The sequence below is a fragment of the Amblyomma maculatum genome, chromosome 1 (assembly GCF_055883805.1).
Source record: "Amblyomma maculatum isolate TAMU_Amacu chromosome 1, ASM5588380v1, whole genome shotgun sequence".
Lineage (NCBI taxonomy): Eukaryota > Metazoa > Arthropoda > Arachnida > Ixodida > Ixodidae > Amblyomma > Amblyomma maculatum.
This window is the reverse complement of record NC_139344.1, coordinates 234,289,556-234,312,202: the sequence shown is the minus strand read 5'-3', so window position 1 is coordinate 234,312,202 and position 22,647 is coordinate 234,289,556. Positions and strand designations below refer to the sequence as shown.

At 43.2% G+C, this 22,647-nt stretch overlaps 1 protein-coding gene across 1 annotated transcript in view; it reads left to right on the top strand.

The window, feature by feature from the left end:
- LOC146205913 (uncharacterized) overlaps positions 1 to 22,647 on the top strand; it is an 82,072-nt gene that overhangs the window by 34,881 nt on the left and 24,544 nt on the right. Inside the window, exons 50-86 of the mRNA XM_084608235.1 lie at positions 1,141 to 1,261; positions 1,346 to 1,497; positions 3,248 to 3,377; positions 3,491 to 3,633; positions 3,769 to 3,892; positions 4,718 to 4,866; positions 5,062 to 5,194; positions 5,277 to 5,434; positions 5,498 to 5,609; positions 6,301 to 6,446; positions 6,534 to 6,660; positions 6,740 to 6,879; positions 7,300 to 7,417; positions 7,524 to 7,675; positions 7,740 to 7,869; positions 8,422 to 8,567; positions 8,668 to 8,779; positions 8,846 to 8,997; positions 9,070 to 9,187; positions 9,262 to 9,413; positions 10,726 to 10,846; positions 10,910 to 11,058; positions 11,124 to 11,247; positions 11,336 to 11,487; positions 11,551 to 11,680; positions 11,769 to 11,920; positions 12,004 to 12,118; positions 12,847 to 13,007; positions 18,154 to 18,274; positions 18,395 to 18,516; positions 20,251 to 20,380; positions 20,463 to 20,608; positions 20,669 to 20,792; positions 20,857 to 21,002; positions 21,095 to 21,221; positions 22,185 to 22,369; positions 22,496 to 22,625. Coding sequence (XP_084464361.1) covers positions 1,141 to 1,261; positions 1,346 to 1,497; positions 3,248 to 3,377; positions 3,491 to 3,633; positions 3,769 to 3,892; positions 4,718 to 4,866; positions 5,062 to 5,194; positions 5,277 to 5,434; positions 5,498 to 5,609; positions 6,301 to 6,446; positions 6,534 to 6,660; positions 6,740 to 6,879; positions 7,300 to 7,417; positions 7,524 to 7,675; positions 7,740 to 7,869; positions 8,422 to 8,567; positions 8,668 to 8,779; positions 8,846 to 8,997; positions 9,070 to 9,187; positions 9,262 to 9,413; positions 10,726 to 10,846; positions 10,910 to 11,058; positions 11,124 to 11,247; positions 11,336 to 11,487; positions 11,551 to 11,680; positions 11,769 to 11,920; positions 12,004 to 12,118; positions 12,847 to 13,007; positions 18,154 to 18,274; positions 18,395 to 18,516; positions 20,251 to 20,380; positions 20,463 to 20,608; positions 20,669 to 20,792; positions 20,857 to 21,002; positions 21,095 to 21,221; positions 22,185 to 22,369; positions 22,496 to 22,625 — 5,050 coding nt within the window. The remainder of the gene's footprint in view (positions 1 to 1,140; positions 1,262 to 1,345; positions 1,498 to 3,247; positions 3,378 to 3,490; positions 3,634 to 3,768; positions 3,893 to 4,717; positions 4,867 to 5,061; positions 5,195 to 5,276; positions 5,435 to 5,497; positions 5,610 to 6,300; positions 6,447 to 6,533; positions 6,661 to 6,739; positions 6,880 to 7,299; positions 7,418 to 7,523; positions 7,676 to 7,739; positions 7,870 to 8,421; positions 8,568 to 8,667; positions 8,780 to 8,845; positions 8,998 to 9,069; positions 9,188 to 9,261; positions 9,414 to 10,725; positions 10,847 to 10,909; positions 11,059 to 11,123; positions 11,248 to 11,335; positions 11,488 to 11,550; positions 11,681 to 11,768; positions 11,921 to 12,003; positions 12,119 to 12,846; positions 13,008 to 18,153; positions 18,275 to 18,394; positions 18,517 to 20,250; positions 20,381 to 20,462; positions 20,609 to 20,668; positions 20,793 to 20,856; positions 21,003 to 21,094; positions 21,222 to 22,184; positions 22,370 to 22,495; positions 22,626 to 22,647) is intronic.

Below are 22,647 nucleotides of genomic sequence, written 5' to 3'. Positions count from 1 at the left end.
ATTTATTTATTTATTTATTTATTTATTTATTTATTTATTTATTTATTTATTTATTTATTTATTTATACGGTCAACGCTCATTTGAGGGTCATTACAGGGAGGGAAAAACAAATATATACAAAGAAATTAACAAATCATTTCTAACATACTATACGCGAGAGCACAAAAATGCAACACAACACCGCCGCACAGTCACCTGCTATACTAAAATACATATACGTACCCATGTTATATACACGCACACCCACAGGAATCTAATCAGCGCTACCGAGTGCATTCACAAATGCATCTACACCCGCACACTCAGCAACATGAGCGGGCAGTTTGTTCCAGCGCTCAATAACATCCACCCCGCCGGGGTGGCGCAGTGGTTACGGCGCTCGACTACTGCTCCCAAGGACGCGGGATCGAATCCCGGCCTCGGCGGCAGCTTTTCGATGGAGGCGAAAAGCAAGACGCCCGTGTGCTGTGCGATGTCAGTGCACGTTAAAGAACCCCAGGTGGTCGAAATTACCGGAGTCCTCCACTACGGCGTCTCTCATAGCCTGAGTTGCTTTGGGACGTTAAACCCCACAAACCAACCAAACCAACCATCAATAACATCCGGAAAAAATGAGCAGTGAAATGCTTTAGTGTTGGTTATCTAAGGCCGAATCGCTTTGTGACGATTAAGGCGGGAGCTTAATCTACCCGGAGGCTGCAGATATGTTTCTTCATTTATGTTTTATTTCTCCGTGGATGATTTGTTATAGTTTTTTTAACCTCTGCTTTGTACGTCTTCTAATTTCTCGAGTTCGCGCGAGTTTAACATAGTCTAAAAGAGAGCGTTGTTGGGCTAGTCGGTCTGACATATCTTTAAAGTATACTGCGCACACAAAAACAAGGACGCGAAGGTACACACAAACGTTTGTTGTGTGTACCTTCACGTCCTTGTGTGCAGTATAATTTGAGTTTAACGTCTCACTTACAGAACCTTTTTCTATATTTTGAACAAATAAATATCGCCGCAGGTCTCTGAACCTTTTCTAACTCATCTGAAAGAATTTTCTAATGGGGAGACTTATAGTTGAAACGTCGTTTCTAGCCCTTTCGTTTACAGTGGACTTGCATTGTTTGTTTGTTTTTTTCTTTTTTCTTTAGATAAGTGCGACGGAAACGAGGTAATGGACGCCTTAAGTGAATGTCTCGGCTTCTTGGATGTGCTGGTCCTTCCGTACATAACCAACTCGAGCAAGAATGCTTCACTTGAAACAGCGTGCACGTATGTTGTCTTTTTCTTTACCGTATCGAAAGGAACATAGGATCATATGTGCGTAAATGCACCAATTTTTTTTTTCGTGTGCAGAGGCTACCAGGAGTTCAAGTACTGCATATCGTCATCCATCAACACAAAATGCCCGCGCAGTCCGTATGTCTTGCGGTTGCCACGAGTGCAGTATTTCACCCACGATCTTGTGCAGAACTACAAATGGACGTGCGACGCTGTGCATCAGAAAAGTAAAGTATCTGAACAAATTTAGGCTTTTTCGAAACTGTACGCTGCCGTTTAGCCCAACAATTAACGGGAGAGAAATCATTTTTGATTAGTATTTTGGTAAAACTATGGATGCGAACGGTACATTTATTCCATATACTCAGTAACGAAAAGAGTTAAACGGGAGGAAAAAAAAATGGCTTTTTCGGAACGGTGGCGTATTGTACTTCAAATATATGCACGGGTTCTCTCGAGTGACGTTATTGCTTTAAAATCGTTTGTGTAGCATATTAGTATAACGTAGCTTCTAACTCCTTAATTTGCCTTTGTAGATAATTCCAGTCTTCCTTTGCAAACAAAATAGAGTCGCACATTGCGCGAGGGGAAATAGTGCGAAGAGGGAAATGACTAATTTTATCTTGTAAGTTAGAGGCATTGCAAGGATATTCGTAGTGGTCAGCCGGCCGAAATTCGCAGATACTTATCAAGAAACGATGACTACGTTGCACCTTGATTCATTCGTGGTCACTGTTGCAGTATGTGTGCACTTCTCCGGCTTTTAAACTATGCTGGGACTGTTCATTCTTACGAAATATTTTCTACATCTTGCTCAGAATTCAGTAGACACTGTACAGGTTTTCAGTATGTTAAGGCCTGCGTAGACCGCGTTTTCATGCGCTCTTCGATATGACCCAAAGGCAGCGCCTGGGCCATATCTCTTATGGCAGCAAAACGTCGAACCGAACATCATTGCCTAATAAATGGTGGACGTTTAATCAAAAGCATGCAAGCTCTGGTTATGAAGCTGATTTCATAATGAAGCTCAGAAGAAGCCCTAGTTCTTTTCACTAAAGCAGCCCAGTAAAAATGTCACTGACATAGAAGCCGAGCAGGACTGTTAATAAAGCAACGTTAAACAACGTTCGCAAAATGATATGGCTATACATTAGAGTCCTCTTTTAACAAACTCTTATACAACAAATTTCCTTCATATGAAAATCCCTGGTTCTGAGTTGTAAATGCCACGATTACCTCTGTGTTGCAAGTGAAATGGACATAAGACATTTACATCCTTCTTGGAGCCTTGCTACTGCGCACTGGATGTTGAATGCAATAGCCCTGGCAATTTGTGGGACTACTTCAACAATGGCGACTTCCTTTTTCAGCCGCGTAGAATTTGTTAGCACTTTGGCATATTGAATCATGATTGGGCACCTACGTACACTCCCGGACATAATAATACAGAGCATGCTTCGGGGATAAAAACTGTTGTCACGCGTAACTTCGCGAATATCAGGAAGTACCCTATACCTACTTCATTATCACGTGCCGCTGGTGCGTTCACGTATGAGGAGCGCGCGATAATATTTCAGGCATCAGAAGGGTGCTCCGTCACCGTAATATTTTGGCAGCACCTGCACCTCAAGGAACCGGGGATAAACGTGCTTACTAGTCATGAGCGCGAGTACTTTCCACGTGGAGTGGGGAGTTTGGTTAAATGCATTGAGCTTCATTTCATTAACTGCTGGCTTCAAGTACGCTAAGGTTGTCGATCTTCGGAGTAGAATGACAGGTAACTGCAACATGCCACCTGTTGTCGTTGTTCTGTGTTTCTTAATGCCGCCTGCATTCAGCAGCTGCATTCACAGCAATGCGCTGCACAACACCTGCACTGCATTTAGTGATTAGTAAAATGGCTATGTACAGAACTGTGGCAAGCCGCCCTTCACCACGGCAGACCTCTTAGTTGCACCTGATATTACTTTCTTCCAGAACGGCAAGCGTGCCGAAGTGATACGCTCTTGGCTCAGCTGGAGAAATGCTTTGGAGAACATGTTCGAACAAAAGTGATCCCGAATGCCGATACAAGTGCTGGGCAGGAGAAGTTGCAGCTTGCTTGCCGGTATGGGCGATTCATGGTTGCGCGTGTTCAACTGGTGGGCTTTTGCGGAGTGTCGCTTTTGTGCTCAAATCAGCTGACGCCTGTTCTGCTTTTTCATTTCGCCCTTCGTACAGGGCCCTAAACACGTACCAAGACTGTGTAAACGAGGAAATAATAGGCAGTTGCGCAGGCAACCAAGGTCAAGTGCTCCTGCTAGATACAGTGAAAAACTACACCTATTCAGTGTATGAGCAATACCAGTGGACTTGCGACAATCGTAAGTACTTCCCCTTCGTCAGTGCATTTTCAGCACACTAGCAGTTGCAGCCTTTAAAGGAAACCTTCGTGTTTTTTCATATAATTCACAGCGTTTATTACAGCTTTCCTGATAAAATGTTTAATTCTTTTTTAGACCCTGATTGCAACAAGAACAGTCTGCTGAGTGAACTGAACAGTTGCAAGGGGATCATGACGACCAAAGTAATACCAAATGCTTTTAACATGTCCGACACAGCGAGGCTTGGCGAAGCCTGCCGGTAGGTCTCCTTTTCTCTAAATTGTCAATATTATAGAATTAACCGATGCTAGGAATTTGCAAATACACTTTTTAAGGTGAAGCAAGCGTGACAGCTTTAAAAACACTTCTAATGAAATTCAGGGAAAGCACTAATACCTGCTGCTTTTGTTATGTCGCCGATCACATGAAATAATCCTTTGTCGCTATTTTGTTTCTTCCTGCTCTTCCTAACCTTATAATGCATGCGGTTTCCAGTTCGCTATCGCAATACGCTATGTGACGCTTTTGTCCTGCTAGCAACTTTTTTAATATAACTAGCATTTATTAACGGTTTTAGTTCGGTGAATAATTATCTCTGGAACGTTCTAGTTAAAGCCTAGTAAGGAATTTCTTTTCTTAAAAAGTCAAGATAGTTATCGAACTAAACACGTGCAGTTCCAGTCTCAATCGGGTGCTCTGCGCCTGAAAATGCGTTATCTATGTCGAGGAAAGAGGGAACTCTGGGAAGCAGGGCAGGGGCTGAGATTCCTGTCTTACAGTGTATGCCGTTACTGCAGAATGCGGCCTGGGCAGCGAACAGCGGGCGGCAGTAAAGGGAAGCAAACAGTGCCCGCTAGTCGCAGTCGTTCTGGTAATCTGATAATCTCAGCCTCGCGTCGACCGACGCAGCAGGACGCGTCTCTAATTGCAAACAGACTTAACAATCGGCACGCGAGCGGAAGGCGCCCTTCGTGGAGCGAAACTGCGCTTTGTCGACTTCCTGAACATTTGTTGAACTTTTTTTGTGGTTTCCTTGTACCGCAATAGACGCCTTGCCTGATGACTGCTATCTCCGCTTGTCCAGGGGCACTCATCTTTACCAGGAGTGCGTTCGGGAGAAAATGAACGCGAAGTGCGCTCCGGAGTCTCCAGTTTTCCTTCATCCTGAGGTGGCCCATTTCTCATTTGCGACATTCAATAAGTACAACTGGACCTGCTTCCGAAAACAAGAAGGTAATAATAGCTCATTGGGCAACCCTGCTAGTATGCCCTGACCGCAAAGCTGGCGCTATGCCGCAAAAGGTCATGACTGCGGCATGACTGCGGCAAAGGCCATGACTGCAGCACCACTTTAAATTATCTTGTGACCTCAATAAAGTAGCGCGAGCGATTGTTCTAATCATTTCCGCGCTTGTTTGTCTCTGCCAGGACGAATGGGCGAGTTCAAAAACAAGACAGAATTGGTCAAACAGCTCAAAGAATGCTACGGTTTTATCCTGTTCGGCGTTAAGCGACCTTTGCGAAGCAATTTTAAGGATAAAGCGATGCGTGAAGCCTGCATGTAAGTTTTTTCACTATTCTTCATACATGACCTGCAAAGACATCTTAGAAAAACAAGAAACTTCTTTTGTCCTTGCCATTAGGGGTGTAAGAGACTATCAGAGATGCATTCGAGCAAAGCTGGACCAGTTTAGCAAGCAACAGGAATCGTTGCCGGAGAGCCAGGACGTCGAGTACTACGCCACTCGGCTGTACAGCAAGTACAACTGGACATGCAACAGCTTGAACTTCGTGTCGAAAAGTAAGCCTAGTTCTTTCGACTATGCAATCTTGTGTGCGATGAACGAAACGTCTTGTGTTTCAGGCCATCACTGTAACGTGGACAGACTTGAAACTGGCCTGAAGCAGTGCCGGAGTCTTGCCGACTTCGCCGTGGCTGCAGTGAACAACAAAAGCGACGTCAGCAGCATCTGCGAGTAAGTTTCTGTTTGTCAGGCATCAAAATAGAATATTTTCAGAGTATTATAAAACCCTAACACTGCAACTTATGGCCATGGGTTGTTCACTGCGCACAGCGTTTAGGTTATACGCGCGTGTTGCACGAATGTTATGAGCTCAACTTTTACGCGCGTAATGCAGGCGTTTTTTTTTTTTCCTTTTAACACGAGGTATCAGGGGCCAAGCCATCCACCGGAAGAACTTTCCAAATATTGCAGGCCGAATAAAACTTCTCTTGAATATACTGACGGTACTAAGGATAGTAAACAATGCGTTGTTGTCAAACAGAGCAATAAAAAGCCGTATCTCGTTCACACTATGGTGAGCTTGAGAGAGAATGCTTTCGCCGAAGCGCACACGCAACGATACGAGCCATACAATTACAAGCATGACAATTGCAGCCCTGAAGCATACCGTTTACATTTCAAGATACTTCTCGCGGCCATTAATAGACTAGATTCCTACATACTCGGCCGCTATGCGGTGTTATATAAGCTTTCATGGCCAGGACGAACAGATGGCAGTTGAGAAGAGAACGCATCGTCCTCTTATTTAGCCCTATTTATCATCGCTTTTAAGTACCCCATGTCGACTTTGTCATTTATATCTATCTACCATTGAAGAAGTTGCCTAAATTATTGTTTGTTTGCTTTTTTTTTTCTTTTTCAGGTATTACCTGGATCACCAGACATGCTTAGACAACCAACTTCAGGAATGCCGATTTTTTCCTTCCGTGCTGAAACTTTCACGCATTCGAAAACACACGCAACTGCTAAATGACAGTTATAAAGATTACTGCTCATTCTTACTACCAGGTCAGAAAAAGAAAAATCATCTTGTTACATCGGCCATTTTCATTAATAGGTGCATTGTGCTAAGTCTTGTGTGTTCCGAATGCGCAGGTAAACCAAAGTGTTCGTCTGCTGCTCTGTCGGAGCTATACGAAGAGTGCCTCGGGTTCATAAGTTACGGAGTGGTTCCAAACTTGGGATCTGACACCACTGAGTTAGATCTGCCGGAAGTACAGAGGTAAAGAAAAGAGGAAGAGAGAAAACACAAGTTGTTTCTCTTATGTTACCTTAACTCACAAGTCAATTTCTTTATTTAGATACCTTGACAACTATAAAGGCTGCATTCAGGAAATGACGAAGCTGGCATGTGGAAACACTGACATTTCCCAAGAATTGCAAGAGTCATTGGCTAACCCTGCACAAATTGTCAAAAAATACTCTCATTTCATCAGCACAAGTAAGTGACTTCTTACATATTTCAATATGTTCAGGATTTCTATAACGTCCTTGTCTGTTTTTTTTTTTTTCGTGCTTCTTTGAATATTCCTCTGTGGTCCATGGCTTTTATTGCGTCGGAATAGTTTTATTTCTTTTATTGCAACTATGCAAATGGAGACCACGTTCGAAGCGCACTGTAAAATTTCAATAGATGTATAACGCTGATTTTCGACTCGCCTAGAATCGCTTGTATTTCAATTGCTCTGACGGGCTTACCTCTGTAATGTTCAGTGTTTTGTCTGTACCAAAAAATGCAAACTATCGGAGTGGAAGGCGTGGCATTGTCTCAGCGAAGGGTGTTTCAAAATGACTGAAGCATAGTCAAAGTCCCCGTGTATTATTGTACATAGTGTCGGCGTTATTCATTTGCGTATTTCAGACAACTGCTCAGAAAGTAGTCTTGGCTCCGCGTTGCGGGAATGTGACGGAATTTGGGACCTCGACGTGGAACCTCTGCTAAAGTACACAGACAACAGTGATCTCATTCAGGCCTGCAGGTAAGCGAACATTTTTACAACTCTTAGCCAAATATTTTCTCTCACCACAGTATCGTTAACATGGTAATGATGTTTCTTCATCGCGTATTCTTTTCTTTCTTCCAAGCTCGATTGAAATTTTTGGAAACTGTGTCAAACAGAAGGTCCTTCCTTTGTGCGACAAAATGGAGATTGCGTCGACTCATCAGAGTGTACATGCGTATCTTTCAAACGCTCTTGACGTGTACAAGACGATTTGTTCCAGGGACCTTAACGCAGGTATATTTTATAATCACTTAATACTCTAAGATGATGTCTTCAAGTGAGGTTGTTGGTCTTTCAGTTAACGAAGCAATGTGCAGCAAGACAGAGCTTGTGGCCGCGTTCAGCGAGTGCGGAGGCATCATTGAGTACAGAGTTCTTCCTTTCGTCGACGACCCATACGATCAAGTCAGGCTCGGCGTCGCCTGCAGGTAAGGTGGTCGTCTGATTTGTACTTTTGCAACTCCTTTGCTGACTGGTAAAGTCTAACGTCACCCAACTGATGGGAATTTTGAGGGTATTATGTCATTAATTTTGCCAAAGTCAGTCGCAGATAATCTGCTCGCACACCGTAAGGAATGTTTTTATGAGTGACGCGCACGTGTCACTTGCTTGGTACATTTTGGTTCACCTTTTAAGAGTATGACGGGATAGCGTGAAAATGCGTCTACGGTAGCTTGAAGATCCTCTGCTTTCCCATACTGCTTTTACCCAGTGGAACGGACGTGCCTGAATGGCGTAGAAGTAGCGTGTGTGACTTGCGACCCAATGTTCAGAGGTTCTATTCCACCACTTTTGACAATCTTAATTTTCGTTTTGACCAGTCAGTGTTTTCCAGTTACGCCGACGTCGGTTTTCGGCCCAAAGTAATCATTAACGCTATCACGCTATAATAGTCACCTGAATAACTTGGTGGCGGAAAGATACATTGCACACAGCTGCAACCTCCTGACACTTGCGTATCTTAACACTTGGCGTTACAGTGGAGTTCGTGAATACAAAAGGTGCATATTTTCGAGGCTGAGCCCGGTATGCGAGGACAAGATTGTTCCTATGAGTAGTGACGTCACGAAATACTTACGGAATAACTACAATCTCTACGACTGGACGTGTAACACTACCGAGACTCGTGAGTTCTAGTTTTTCTCCTCGTAATTTTTTTTTTTTCGTCAGGTATTCTGTCGATTATATTCTAACTTGAGCACTTTAACCTTGTTATACGTTCTTAGGAAAAAAATGTCACAAAGAAGAACTAAAAAAAGAATTGGCTAAGTGCGTCGGTCTTCTGAATAAAGAGTTCGACATCTCCGTCATGGGGCTTAACACCGAGCATCTCTGCACGTAAGTCATACTGAAATATGTCTGCGTCCTTACAGATGTCCTAATTCCCCTTGAAATCGTTCACAGCTTTCTAGAGGACTACAAGCTCTGTCTTAGTATGCGTACCAGTCCTGAATGTCGCAAAGATGACGATGTCATGCGGTCACCGGAGATTCTTTTTTTCACGAATGACCTTATCTCAAAGTTCATGGGGCTCTGTAATATGATTGACGTCAAAGGTACGTGAGGTAGTATCTTACTTTATGTTCAGCTGCCCTTTCATTCGTTCTATGGTGATCGATGTCTTGCAGAGTGCAATCGAAACACAGTCCTGGAAAGCGTCTACAAGTGCAAAGGGCTTGTCGATCACGTGCTGATTGACAGTATCCAAGACAGTGGCGACATGGAGGCTACAAAGCAGGCATGCGGGTAACTGTTTTCATTACTGATACACATCAAATGCACTGTGCTAACTCTGTTGTTAAAATTTTTGTTTTATTTAGAGGCCTCTTTAACTACCGACACTGCGTACTTTCCGAAATCTTCAAAGTTTGCGACGCGTCAAACCCTGTCCTACAAGACAAAAGTGTTCAGCACTACGCAGTAGGGGTTCCAAGGAACTTGTCATGGGTTTGTGAATTGAACACCAAACCCGGTGAGTATTTTCTATGTACACGTCAGTGTACGTAGCATGAGATTTGCAGTTCTGCCCCGGTTATTGTTCATATTTGGTTTTCGTGTACATTTTCGTAAGTAAGTGGGTTCGAGCACATTGGGGAGGGGGGAGGGGGGTATTGATTCACAATGAGAAAAAAATCACTTTTGAAAAAAATAAATTGTTGCAAACTATCCACAGTCTCCGGGGTTAAGAACTCATTAAATTTCCCTTTGTACACCGCTGTGGCGGAATGTAGGGCTACTGCCACTTTCGTTAGCTGTTTTCCCATCAAGAACGATATTTAAAAAGGACAGAGCTAAATACCCAGGAGAGATGAATTCTGCGTAAATATTTTGCTAGACAAGCTTTGAACCATTAAGGCGCTTCGTACACACCAATGTAGATTGCTAGCAGAAATTCCTTCGTTTCAGGTAGATAAATGACCCCGCTTCGTGCACATGGGGGCTTTTTTATGCCATTTAGCAAATCAGTAAAATACATTTCACGAAACATTTTCCGCTTGCTAACACGTCCTCCATCACCATCCTGCTGACAGATTCTGCCACCAGTGTTAATGTGTGTGTGTGTGTGTGTGTGTGTGTGTGTGTTTTCTCTCTAAATTTCTTGCTCCGTGTGCATCTTCCAATCCTGGAATAATTTCACAGTTCTTATGCTCTTGATTTTATAAACCTTAGAACTCTTACAAATATTACGATTTCCACAGATTTTTACAGCTAGTAAGAAATTTTTACGTACGTGTAATAAAATTAGTTATGGATGTCTTCTTTCTTTCTTCCTTTCTTTCTTTCTTTCTTTCTTTCTTTCTTTCTTTCTTTCTTTCTTTCTTTCTTTCTTTCTTTCTTTCTTTCTTTCTTTCTTTCTTTCTTTTATTTTTTGCAGTGCTGAAGAATTCATTTTCTCAACATGCTATTTAGGCGAAATATATCCGTTGTGAGTCGAAATGATAATTGTGTCTGAAAGAGCTAATATACAGGCGAGACGATAATAGCTGGGGAAGCGTAATACACGCAATTTTATATTTTGTGCTCGTTTAGCGACAATATTCCGATTCCGGGTCGACAGCGGCAGTATCACGCAAGATCGTTTCTCTGCTGGTTGCGCATTCGGAAAGCGTCTGTGCAGGCATTTCAACTAATCAACCACGGTTAGGAAGTCGCATTAAAAAAGGACACGGAATGTAGTCGTGTGCAAAATTAATCTCTTTTTGTGTTTAGGGCTGTGGCTGCCTTTTGGTGCAGTAAATGTACGCTTAAGTGAAAATAAACTAATAAATTATTCTTTTCTTCAGAGGACTGCACTGTTAAGAACATTCTGCCCTCAATCACGGAATGTCAAGGCTTTATTGCGGGCATCGGAGATCCTCACCACCTTCGCAAATCTGATTCATTCGCGCTGAATGTTGCTTGCAGGTATGTTCGAGTTTATCCCTGTGTATGGTGCCTTTGTTCAAGCACTAGCCTTTTTATTTTCAGTTTCGTTCAACAGTACAGAGAGTGCATTGACCTCAACATTCGATCTGTATGCAAAGAGCCAAAGGTCCTGTCAGAAATATCAGAAATCAGCTTTTACACTCAAGACTTGTATCATAAGTACCTCTGGACATGTGACCGGAAAAAGACAGGTAAGAATACGGGAAGTGCATACTTTATTGCTCTGCTGCATATGGCGTTTTTGAAAACCCGACAGATGCACTTTGTAACGCCGACGAGCTGGTCTTGCATCTCAAGCAGTGCGAAGTGTTCTTGATACCTGGAGTCGTACCTTACGTTGACAACACCTTTGAGACTCTCAAGTACAGCTACGTCTGCGAGTAAGTTAATGCCGAGCTGACTCGGCTGCTCTCGTCATTGTAATTTCTTTAATTATAATTCCGACCTATCATTTTTTATTTAAAACAGGAGCCTATCCGCTTATTCGAAGTGCGTACAGAAAGCGAAGTCAACGGTATGTGGAAACACAGAAATAATTGCCTCGCCTGAAATTAAGATGCTCCTATACAACAAAATAAACGAATACAAGTGGTATTGCAGCTCCAGAAAAAGTGGCAACGGTATGTAGCATGATGCTGAGACACTTAAATGACACTTGTGCAGGTACGTATAATAATCTATAGTTTTTCAAGGGGACTGCAACGAGGAACATCTGGAGGATGAGCTGAAGCATTGCTTGGGCTTTGTGAAAACGGTGGTAAGGCCTAAGCTGCTGGGATCGTACAATGCATCCGACATGAAGATGGCATGCTCGTAAGTCAAATGACGTGTCCAGTCTTTGTCGTTTTATTTTTCGCGAATTTAGTAGTTGTGGCGCCTCAACGTGATGGCCATGTTTCAGGGCACTTGAAGACTACCGGTACTGTGTAGCCACGAAAATAAGCAAGCATTGCGGCTACGACACAACAATTGTTCAAAAACCGGCAATTAGGAAGTACCTTTTTGACTTATACGACAAGCACAAGTGGATATGTCAAGACAGTGGAAAAACTGGTACGCGTAAACTGGAGAGATCGAACAATGAAGGACTGTTTTTTTTTTTTCGGAAAATGCGAAGTTTTCTTTTTCGTTTGTAGAGTGCACTGCGAGACACGTCATGGCGCACGCAAAGAGTTGTGAGCTGCATTTAAATTACACGTCGCTATCACAGTTGGCAGCGAGAGATCCGGACAGTAGTTCGATGGTTTGCAGGTAAGTGGTATCATAAGCCCTGTTTGTGCAAACTGGTCCAAATAGATTTCGCGGACAGTCGGAAAATGTTCTTTAGTTAAAACCGCAGTTCGAAAGCGTTTACTCGCAAGTCCACGTTTACCAGCTCAATCACTGATTAGAGCTTCGAAAACCAGTCAAAAATTATAACTAAACAATAAAGTGAAAATTGTAAGTTTTGTGTCGAGTAAAGTTGCAAACCGGTGTCTTTTTGGTCAGCGCCCTATGAATTAATTATACTGCAGGACTCCTTCAAGTTTCAAATCCATAGTGTCTGCCCACTTCGCTCAAGATGAAAAATACTCCCAGGTTTTTCGTCTTCCAGCTAGTGAAGCGGGAGTTGTGGCATGCCTCGATGCCGATTTTTCCAGTGAAACTAACTCGAAAATATGCTAGGTTCATGTATTCTATGAAATCGGCTGAGTAGCAATCACTTGCCACGACACTAGTTGCGTTGTGCGGAAGCCTGCAACCATTTGTTAGAAGGTCGTTTTTTTTTTTTTTTTTTCGTTTGGTAACATGCGCAAAATCGCAATCAACTTACCGGGATTCGTACCTAACCGGAATGTGTCCACATATTTTTTTAGTCCATGTTCTTTCACCACTCTTGCAACTTTAATTTACTTCTTCTAGATCTGACCCTCGTTCTTGTCGTTATATGTGGCTCGGCGTTAATGCTTAATAATTTTTAACTTTTTGTCCCTTTCCAGAGGCCTTCATCAATACCAGTCTTGCTTCGAACGGAGCTATCTTTCCCTTTGTGCTGGGGACAAATCTGCGCACCTTTGGAATACTATCAGCTCAATGGCCGCAAAACGTGCAATATATGCACAGGAAGCGTGCTTGAAACACAAGGACCCCATAAATCTAGGTGAGTTAACGCTTACCCATTACTCTAAAAATTGGCTATGGTTTGACCAATTGGCATCCCGAGGAGAAAAATGCGGAAGCTACGAATTACGAAGATTTGCTCGCCTAAGGCGATCAGCCTCTGCTCGGCTCAACTTCTCCATGGCTGACTGCGTCAGTACCGGTGCGGTGCCACATATATACATCCCGCGCATGCGCAGTGGCTCCGGCGTATCGGAAGAGCAATGACGTCACTCATGAACGTGGCATGAACGCGGCGGCGGCGGCACCTTTGCGTCACCGCGTCGCGGAGGAGTCGGCGGTGGCCCCGGCGCGCCAGCTGTGCACCGTATGACGTCACTCCCTCCTGGCGCATACGCAGCTGGCGCGGCGGCGGCGGCACCTCTGAGTCACCCGCGCAGCGGAGGAGTCGGCGGCGGCTCCGATGCGCATAGAGCTAATACACGAACTCTAGAGGGAAAGCTGAGCAGGGAAACGCGCTTCCCACGGGTTCACCGCCATCATCACTCATCATTGCGGCCAGTACAGTTTCTGCTCACTGCGTCAAAAATGAATGAAAGTTTGAATTAGTTTTAAGAATCACTGCAGATAACACAACTGTAGGAAAGTTTTATACGTTGTTTTCAAGTTTCAAGCTTATTATATGATCTTTTAGGCACCTTCTTGGTCGTAAAGGGATGATGTAGAACGATTGGAAACCATGTTTGCGAGCAGACACACAAGGCAAATCAACAGTAAACACACACGAGCACCCTTTAACATTTACTGTATGCAGCACTAGCCATCCCGGATAGACCAAGAAAGGCCGTTGCTGTGGAATTCGTCACTATTATATATATATATATATATATATATATATATATATATATATATATATATATATATATATATATATATATTTATTTATTTATTTACAATACTGCCAGTCTCTAGTTGAGACCATAGCAGGTGGGCATTGTATTCATAATATCGAAAAAATGATGATGACAAGAAATAAAGCAGCTCTACAAAGATACAGTATTAGGCAATTCTTAAAGCACAAAAAACTGAAAATGTGTTATCAAATTCGGACAAACAGCTCACAAAATAAAGAACACATACAAGTTCAAAAACGAAACAATGGGATAACAGGCTGTCGAATGCGTTAAACAAGCGAAAGAAAAAAGAAAGCGAAATTCGTAACCGAATAATGTCAGCTCACACCGTGGCCTGTAGTTTGGAACAAAAACTTGAAAATGAGTCAGCGTTAGTAACAGATGAGTGCAGGCAATTCCATTCGCTTGTTGCCAACGGGAAGAAAGAATGTTTAAATGCATCACTGTGACATGAAAATTCGGTTAGCGTGAACGCGTGATGGTTTCTCAACTCTCGCTTATGTGATAATGAAACATACTGTGATAAGTCGATGTTAAAGGCGTTATGTAGTAGTTGATATAAAAATTTTAATCGCGCCAACTTTGCTCTTGCTGATAGCGTTTCGAGCCCGGATATTACAGCTAGTTCGGTTGGTGAATCTGTTCGCTTGTATTTGTTATGAATGAATCGTAGTGCTTTACGCTGTATTCTTTCAAGTCTCGAAATGTTAGTAAGAGACTGGGGAAACCAAACGGTGTTAGCATATTCTAGTACTGGTCTAATAAAAGTCTTATAAGCTAAAAGTTTAGTTTGTGCAGGGGCTAGGCGAATACATCTTCTAAGAAAAAATAACTTGCGCAATGCTGTAGCAGTGATGTTACTAATGTGTTCGTTCCATCTAAGGTCTGAAGTCAGTGTGACACCTAAATATTTGTGTTTGTTAACAAAGGTAAGTGGAATGTCATTCATTTTATACACGAAATTAGAAGGCTGTTTTTTCCTGGTTACTGCCATTGCTACGGATTTCTTTGTGTTGATTGACATCTGCCAGTTATTGCACCATTCAGCGATTTTTTCTAATGACCTGTTGAGAATGACATGATCTTCGTGGCTTCTTATTTCTCTGTATATTATGCAGTCGTCAGCAAAGAGTTTGATCTTACAGTTAATATTGGCAGTAATATCGTTAATAAAGATAAGAAATAACAGGGGTCCCAGAACAGAGCCTTGAGGAACTCCGGATGTGACTGCTACCGATCTGGATTGCACGTGGTGGTAGAATACGAATTGTGACCGTTGATGCAAAAAGTCCTCTATCCAAGCCAATATTTCGCTATCACCAATGAAGCCTCGCAACTTTGCGATTAGTTTTGAATGACACACGCAGTCAAATGCTTTAGCGAAATCGAGTAATATGATGTCAGTTTGGCTGCAGTTATCAATATTTAAAGCGAGGTCATGAACAACTTCCGTTAATTGAGTAATAGTAGATAGGCCGCGGCGAAACCCATGCTGATTACGTGATAATAAGTTAAAGCGTTCTAAGAACTCAGTTAGGTGTTTAGAAATTATATGTTCCAACAATTTACACGCAGTGCTAGTCAGTGATATTGGCCTAAAATTCGATACTAAAGAAGTACTGCCTGATTTATGGATTGGTAATACCTTGGCTATTTTCCAGTCATCTGGCAGTTTGCAGGTACTAAGGGATTTACGGTAGATGAGACCTAGGAACTTGCTGCATGGTTCGGCGTACCGTTTTAAAAAGGCGTTTGGAATTTCATCAGGACCGGTTGCTTTCTTATCGTCCAGGCCAAGAAGAAGATTAAAAATGCCGGCGTCGGTAATGACAAGAGGATCAATTTTTGGAACATCATATATTTCTGTAACGGGTATAGAGCAGTTATCGACTGTAAACACTGAGCGAAAAAAATCATTATGCGCATTTGCCACTTTAACCCTCTCCCCGACTGGTAGATGAGAGGCATCGCTTTTATCCCCGCCAAAATGTTTCCAGAACCGTTGCGGGTTATTGGTGAGGAAATCTGGAAGTGTAACCTGGAAGTAGTGTTGTTTGGCTTGTTTTGCTTTTTGTTTAAAGTCTGAAATAGCGTTTGTTAGTTTAGTTTTTTTAAGAGCTGTTGTTCCTTTCGATTTAATGTTTTGTCGAAGCCTCTTAACACGACGTTTTGCTTGAATGACTTCACGAGTAATCCAGGGATTTTTTGTTGCGGGCCTTTTTGTTAACAGGGGGACAAAATGAGATATGCAGTGAGTTACAATATTTTTAAACATGAGCCAAAGAGCGTTGATATCAGTATCTATACTAAAGGAAAATGCGGAAAAGTAGTTAAGTTCGTGTTCTAGATAGGTAAGGATGCTTGCATCGTCAGCTCTGTTAAACTTCGGTATTATTGTTAAAGCAGTTCGAGGTATGTCGGTAATTCCCAGGGGTAGAATACAAATCGGAATGTCATGGTCGGAGATACCTTTGATGATGTTATTCTGGGTCCTGTCCAAGGGAAAGTTTTCACTGAGGAATATCAGATCAAGCACATTTTTCGATGTATCCTGTGTTCGCGTTGGACATGTCACTGTTTGGCGAAGGCTGAAACTTAGCATTAAATCGACTATCGCATGAGATGCAGGGGATGAGGGATTCATGTGAGTCCAATCCATTTCAGGAAGGTTAAAATCACCCATTAGTATCACACGTGAATTTCTACTGCGAATGTGGCGTTGCATGAACTCTTGAACAAAACATATGCTCTCGTGTCCCAATGAAGGGCTTCGATAAACACATCCTACAAAAATATGACCACCATTGGTTGACACCTTACAAAATATGGCCTCAGCATCCTCAACTTCTGGCAATACGACGAAAGAAATGTACTTTTTTATTAGTAATGCTACACCACCACCACGTGTCTGTCTATCTTTACGAATTACGGAATAGTTTGGAGGGGCGATTTCTCGGTTCGAGATATCTGCCGACAGCCAAGTTTCAGTGATGCCTACAATATCAGGTTCGTATACTAGAAGCAAGTTTTCGAGAAGATCAGTTTTGTTGAGGATGCTTCGGGCATTTATATTTAATATGGTTACATCTTTGAATGTGCCTTGCGACGGGTGACTGGTCCGCTCACGGCGTCGTTTTTTTCTAACGGAACTATGTCTCCTCTTTCATCATCCCATACATATATGAGGCTATTGATATAAAGTTTGTCAAATGCTAGTGATACCTTTGCTTTTTTATCACGGTGAGGTTTAGATTTTTCCCACAACTTTTTGCGTATTTCTCTTATTTTTGGCGAGAAATCTTCCCCGATCGAGAAGTCCGTATCCTTTAGTTTGAAACCCTTTTTCAGAATTGCTGTCTTTTGTCTCCAGTCCAGGAGTTTAAGGATGACCGGCCGCGTTTTATTTGGTCCCGGTCTACCTAAACGGTGAATCCGCTCGATGTCCACTGGTTCTAGTTCCAGGGTGTCCTGTATTATTTCTTTATTCACAGCACTTTATATATATATATATATATATATATATATATATATATATATATATATATATATATATATATATATATATATATATATATATATATATATATATACTGTGGTCGTCGTCTTGCGCCAAAGCAAATTTCTGACTTGTTTTCAGGCGATCGGGCACACAGGAGATGCGTGTGTGCTCGACAAACGAAATGATTGCGAAGCGCGTAGCAATTGCAGGGATAGCTGGCCTTACGATAACAACAACTCAGAAGAAGCGGAACACCTCTGTGATGCTACAGTAGGTACGCGACGCAACATACCACCAGAAATGATTGAAACGCGACGATTCTGCGGTTGTTTACAGCCCCTACTCTACAGTAGCCGCCGGTTAACTGCACGCTGCCATTTCCCCACGATCTATGTTGCCAGCTTCAAACCATTATCGGCCAGATTTAGTAAGTAAACATCATCTGGCAACCATCAAACAGTATGATGATGGCGGCAATCACGCGGTTACCACTCGAATGCATTGGCTGAACGGTCAGCTTTCCCTCTAGAGTTTGTGTATTAACTTTATGCCGACGCGGCTCTCCAGCTGTGCTCCGTGTGACGTCACTCGCTCCTCGCTCATGCGCACCTTGGTTCATCGGGGGCTCCGCGAAATGGCTCACCGACTAGCGTGGCGTTGCTTCTGCAACAATATAGTGTACTCGTTCAAATTCACTTCATTTTAAATTTCAGCTAAGCTTAGGCCCTAAAGCTTGTTCACCCGTTCATTTGTGCAAATTTCACTCATTCCAGATTCCTGCAATGCAAAAGTGCTCGGTGAAAGGTCACGGAGGTGCCAAGGCATTGTCGACACCAACCTAGTTCCAAACATTCGCAAAAAGAACAACAGCCCTAAACTTAAGGAAGCATGCAGGTAACTTCGATTGCCTAACACATCGCAATTACTGACCCCTTACATGGCACGAATACTGTACCGTGTGCTGCTTTGCGCTGTGTTGTGTTCACACTTTAACAAAAGTTCCTTTATTTACAGTGCATACAAACAGTTCCAGCTCTGTCTCCGTCAAAACCTCGCGCACTGCAACATCTCACTTGCCCCGAACAAAGAAGCCGTTGAAAAATACAAGTGGGTGTGCTCCGAGGCCCTTAACAATAGTAAGTATTTTTTTCATTACAATAGTTCAACTAGGCTGTTGGTATCAATTAAATTGATACTAATGGCTTCTAAACGGGCAACATCGTTTCATCTCAATGCTCAGTATGTCGTATTTTGTACCTGCAGCTACCATTAACGAAGTGACGCTGCTTCATAAATTTTTCGTCTTGAATGAAAGTTCGCGCGAGCGCCCTTTCCGGAGTGGAATGATTCAATCACATTTGTGCGTGTTCACATCGCAAGGCTGCAGCAGAGATAATGATGGACGCTTTGAAAGCTCAGGACTTATTTCTTTTCTCAGCGGTGTTCACGGGACAAATTATTAGCTTAGTTGATTTGCTGGTAGACGCTTGAAGCCGCCTTATTGCTTCTTTGGTTTAATAGTTGCTTCAAGATCTTCACAGGAAATATTAGTTCCAAAAAGCTGTTTTTTCCCGGGTACAAATGGTCAAACATCGCAGGTCATAACAGTCTCACGGTCTCTTCTATCGTTTTTTTTTTCTCTTCTGCTGTGCCATTATTGTAGACGCGATCTCCAAGTCAGTTTTACGACGTGCCTCCAATCTTTAGACTGCAGTCGGACCAATGGTCGAACCCACTTGTAACAATAGTTGTAAAGAACGCTCACTTAATACGAAATAATCTGGTGCTACTGTCAAGATATGTAATGTGGCAATCGCCTTGTGTCTGAAAAACAAAATAACCAAATATTGCGCCGCATGGCTAGAAGCAAACGAAAAGATGCCGTAAGCTCGCCCACTTAACCGTCGCAAAAAGCGCGCTTCCCTCCAGCGTGGAGACCGGATAGCTTATACCAGCCCCATTTGGCCCCTGCCCCTGAAACATCATGACAATCTAGAAAAAAAAAATAAACAGGTGACATTGCCCCCGAATTACCACAGCAGCCCCAGAAAAAAAAAAAAAAGTGACACTGAGCCAGCACGCGTCGACTGGCAACAAGGTCAGTCGTTGCGTTCGTGTGTGCTGGTGGGGGGTCAAAGCGTCCTGAAATCATATGTTCGAATGCCAGTGACGTGGTGTGCCTTGTTAGTACAGTCGGTCACACGGAGTGCTTCTATTGCCCAATCAGCTCTCCAAACTCTGCGCTGCTGCCGCGTATAGGCAGTGTTCTGTGTGCAAGTGCTCTTTACTATAGCTTCGTCTCTGCATGCTTTAAACTACGCCCAGGATCGGAGAAGAGAGGCTAACCTACCACCAGGCGCCGTGAACGCTTAATTCAGTCGCGAATAGTAATGTCGTTTCCCTAAAGCTTCTCGCCACCGGCAAGGGTCTCGCTGACAAGCGCATGTATGACCGCACAGGAAAGCTTGGAAAGCGTCATGGTAGGGTCGGTTCTGGAGGAAGGGATGCGCATAACGGAACTCTCCGAGAAATTAACGTCCCATTTTTCTGACTATGTATTTTCGGCTGTAATAGGGAGTATCCACCTACGTCACAGTGGCGGCCATTTTGTGGTGCATGTAGCACGGCGAAAGGCTGCAGGCATATCTAACCGCCTTATCATTGCCTGCTCCGGCTCGAAGCTGTGGCCTGGACCACAAAATGGCACCCGCCGCGTCACTTGAACTCCTCCTATATTAGAAGTACATTTACTACGTACGTCAGATACAACGAATGTAATCCGAATGAAAGTGGTAGTTGCTATAAGTGGGCTCGACCGCTTTCACTTTCTGAGTACTTTTTCATCAATCAAATGAGTACTTTCTCCACAGGTCTGACAGACACGTGCAATGAAACAGAACTACTGCATGAGATGCAAGGCTGCCTCGGGATAATGTACTTTGTCGTGATCCCGAATTCTGGCCAAAAAAATAACAAGCAAGCGCAAGTCAAGGCCTGCGAGTAAGTCTTTGTGGAACGCTTCTATTATTCTGCTTGTATTTGCTTCTTTTTCTCACGGCTGATGAGGGTGTTTGTTTCGTAGGGGCCTCAAACACTACCAGAACTGTGTCATCGGCAAAACTTCCCGCATATGTGCAAACAAAATACTGGTAAGATCAACTAAGGTGAGGCGACTAACCCGCCACATTATGAAGAAGTTCAGCTGGACATGCGCGCTTAACGGGCAAGGTAAGAGGAGGCGTAATATTGAAGTTCGCCAGTCCTACATTGTCAATGATCATTTTCTAGATCAGAAATGCAAGACACATAGCATTGTGGACCAGCTTAAAACGTGCCTCGGGTTCATAGACGTTGCTGTGGCACCATATACATTTTATCCCGCGGACAAGACAAAAATGCAAGCGGCATGTAGGTAAGTCCTTAAATATAAGACAGCTTCTCTTTAGATAATTTACAACCAAACTTAATCTCTGCAGCGGACTTGAAGACTTCCAAGACTGCGTGGACAGCAAGGTTTATGAAATGTGCCCCCCATTGAATAAATATCTGAAAAGAAAGGACGTCAAAGTTTTCACAGAGTTTCTTCCAAGCAAATACAGCTGGGTTTGCCACACGAGCAATTGTGAGTTTGATAACTTTTCCTCTCAAACAGAGCTTTTGTGTGTCGTGTATCATTTAAGTCTACGTACAATACTGATTGCGCTTGCTTTGCAGCTCACCAGTGCACTCTTGGAAACCTTATGGAAAACCTCAAAATTTGTAATGGGCTTATTACGAGCGTGCTATTCGGAAAATTGGATAGCGGAAAGCTGGTTGGAGACAATCAAGCCATGGCATGCAGGTATTTTTTGTTTATTCAGTTTAACTAATTCTCTTTCCTTGACACTGTCATCGAAAAAATGTGAATCGACTTTGTTTGGAGACATATGTGCCTTGGGTCCTATATGGCATAGCAACACGTTGTCGCTGCGTATCGGCGACCGTGCTTTGTTCAGGCACTAAGTTTACGTAAATATGTCATGTGCTCGCAAACTGCTTGGCACCTTTTAGAGCGACGAGGCGCATTTTTTAGGTCAGAAAAACCTGCTAGTTGGTCGCTGTAGCCCCAGTGCGTATCTTTAGCGCGTTAAAAGCTGGGCGAAAGGAAAGAACACACATACGAAAGCCCCACTCGGCCCCGCTCGGTCTGTGTGCTGCTTAGTTTGCCTTGCATTTAACTTGTGGTGCGCTACAAATATGAGGAGGCATCACAGATTTTCTGCATCTAGACTTTGAGTACCAAAGATAGGTAATGCTGCGTATCAGCGACCATGCTTCTTTTACGTTCGGTTGGGGACTAATTTTTGAGAAATAAGTGCCACGCACTGAGTTGTTTTTCATGCTTCTTGCTGACGTCACCACCTAAGGGCGTTATTAATGCGTAAGCACTGTATGGCTGTGTAGGCGGGCTTGGCATGGGCATGACGTTGTCGTAGCTGTAAAAGAGGAATTAGTTGGCATATTGAGAAAAAATGGTACCATCGGATAGAGCGCCAAGGAGACGTGTGCAAGTGAAAAAATGACTGATGTGGGCTATTTAGGTAATTAATTAGAGCCAATTAAGTGGTTTACGGGAAACGAAAGGTCCGGTACCTGTCACTTCGCGGAATCCCGGTGACATATCGCGGACAATAGAGCAACGCTCAGGCTTACACATTTCTCCAGTGCAGATTCTGCAATGATATTGGAAAATTGTTCCTCTTGAGTTCTTTCACGAATCTAGGCGTTTCTCGGCGCATGACTACATTCTCATTGTTTACTCCAGTGTCATGCAGTCCTTTGAGCTGTGCGTCACAGTGCAAGTGGGAAGAATCTGTAGTCCAGACGACCTTGTCTTGCATCATCCCGACGTGAGAGCGGCTACAACAGAAATAATCGACGCATACAGCTGGGTCTGCAACGATACAAGCACTGTCGAGACTACCTTCTTGGACGGCGCCGTCATGTTGCGTATGTTGACTTCACGTTACACGCATACGCATTTTCGGCAGGAATATCTGTGCAACAATTCTCTCAACCTAACGCGATGGCCTACCGCTGGAAACTTTATTTTTTTCTTTGTGCTTGCTTTCGTAGGAAAGAGTGGATGCGAGGATGATCTCCTGAGGGAAAAGCTCACGCACTGCCGAGAGATGTTCAACAAGACAGTGCCCGCTGAATTTACTAGCGAAAATTTTCAGACTGGAGAGGTCGAGCTGACTTGCAAGTACGGGAAATCAGTCGCTTTT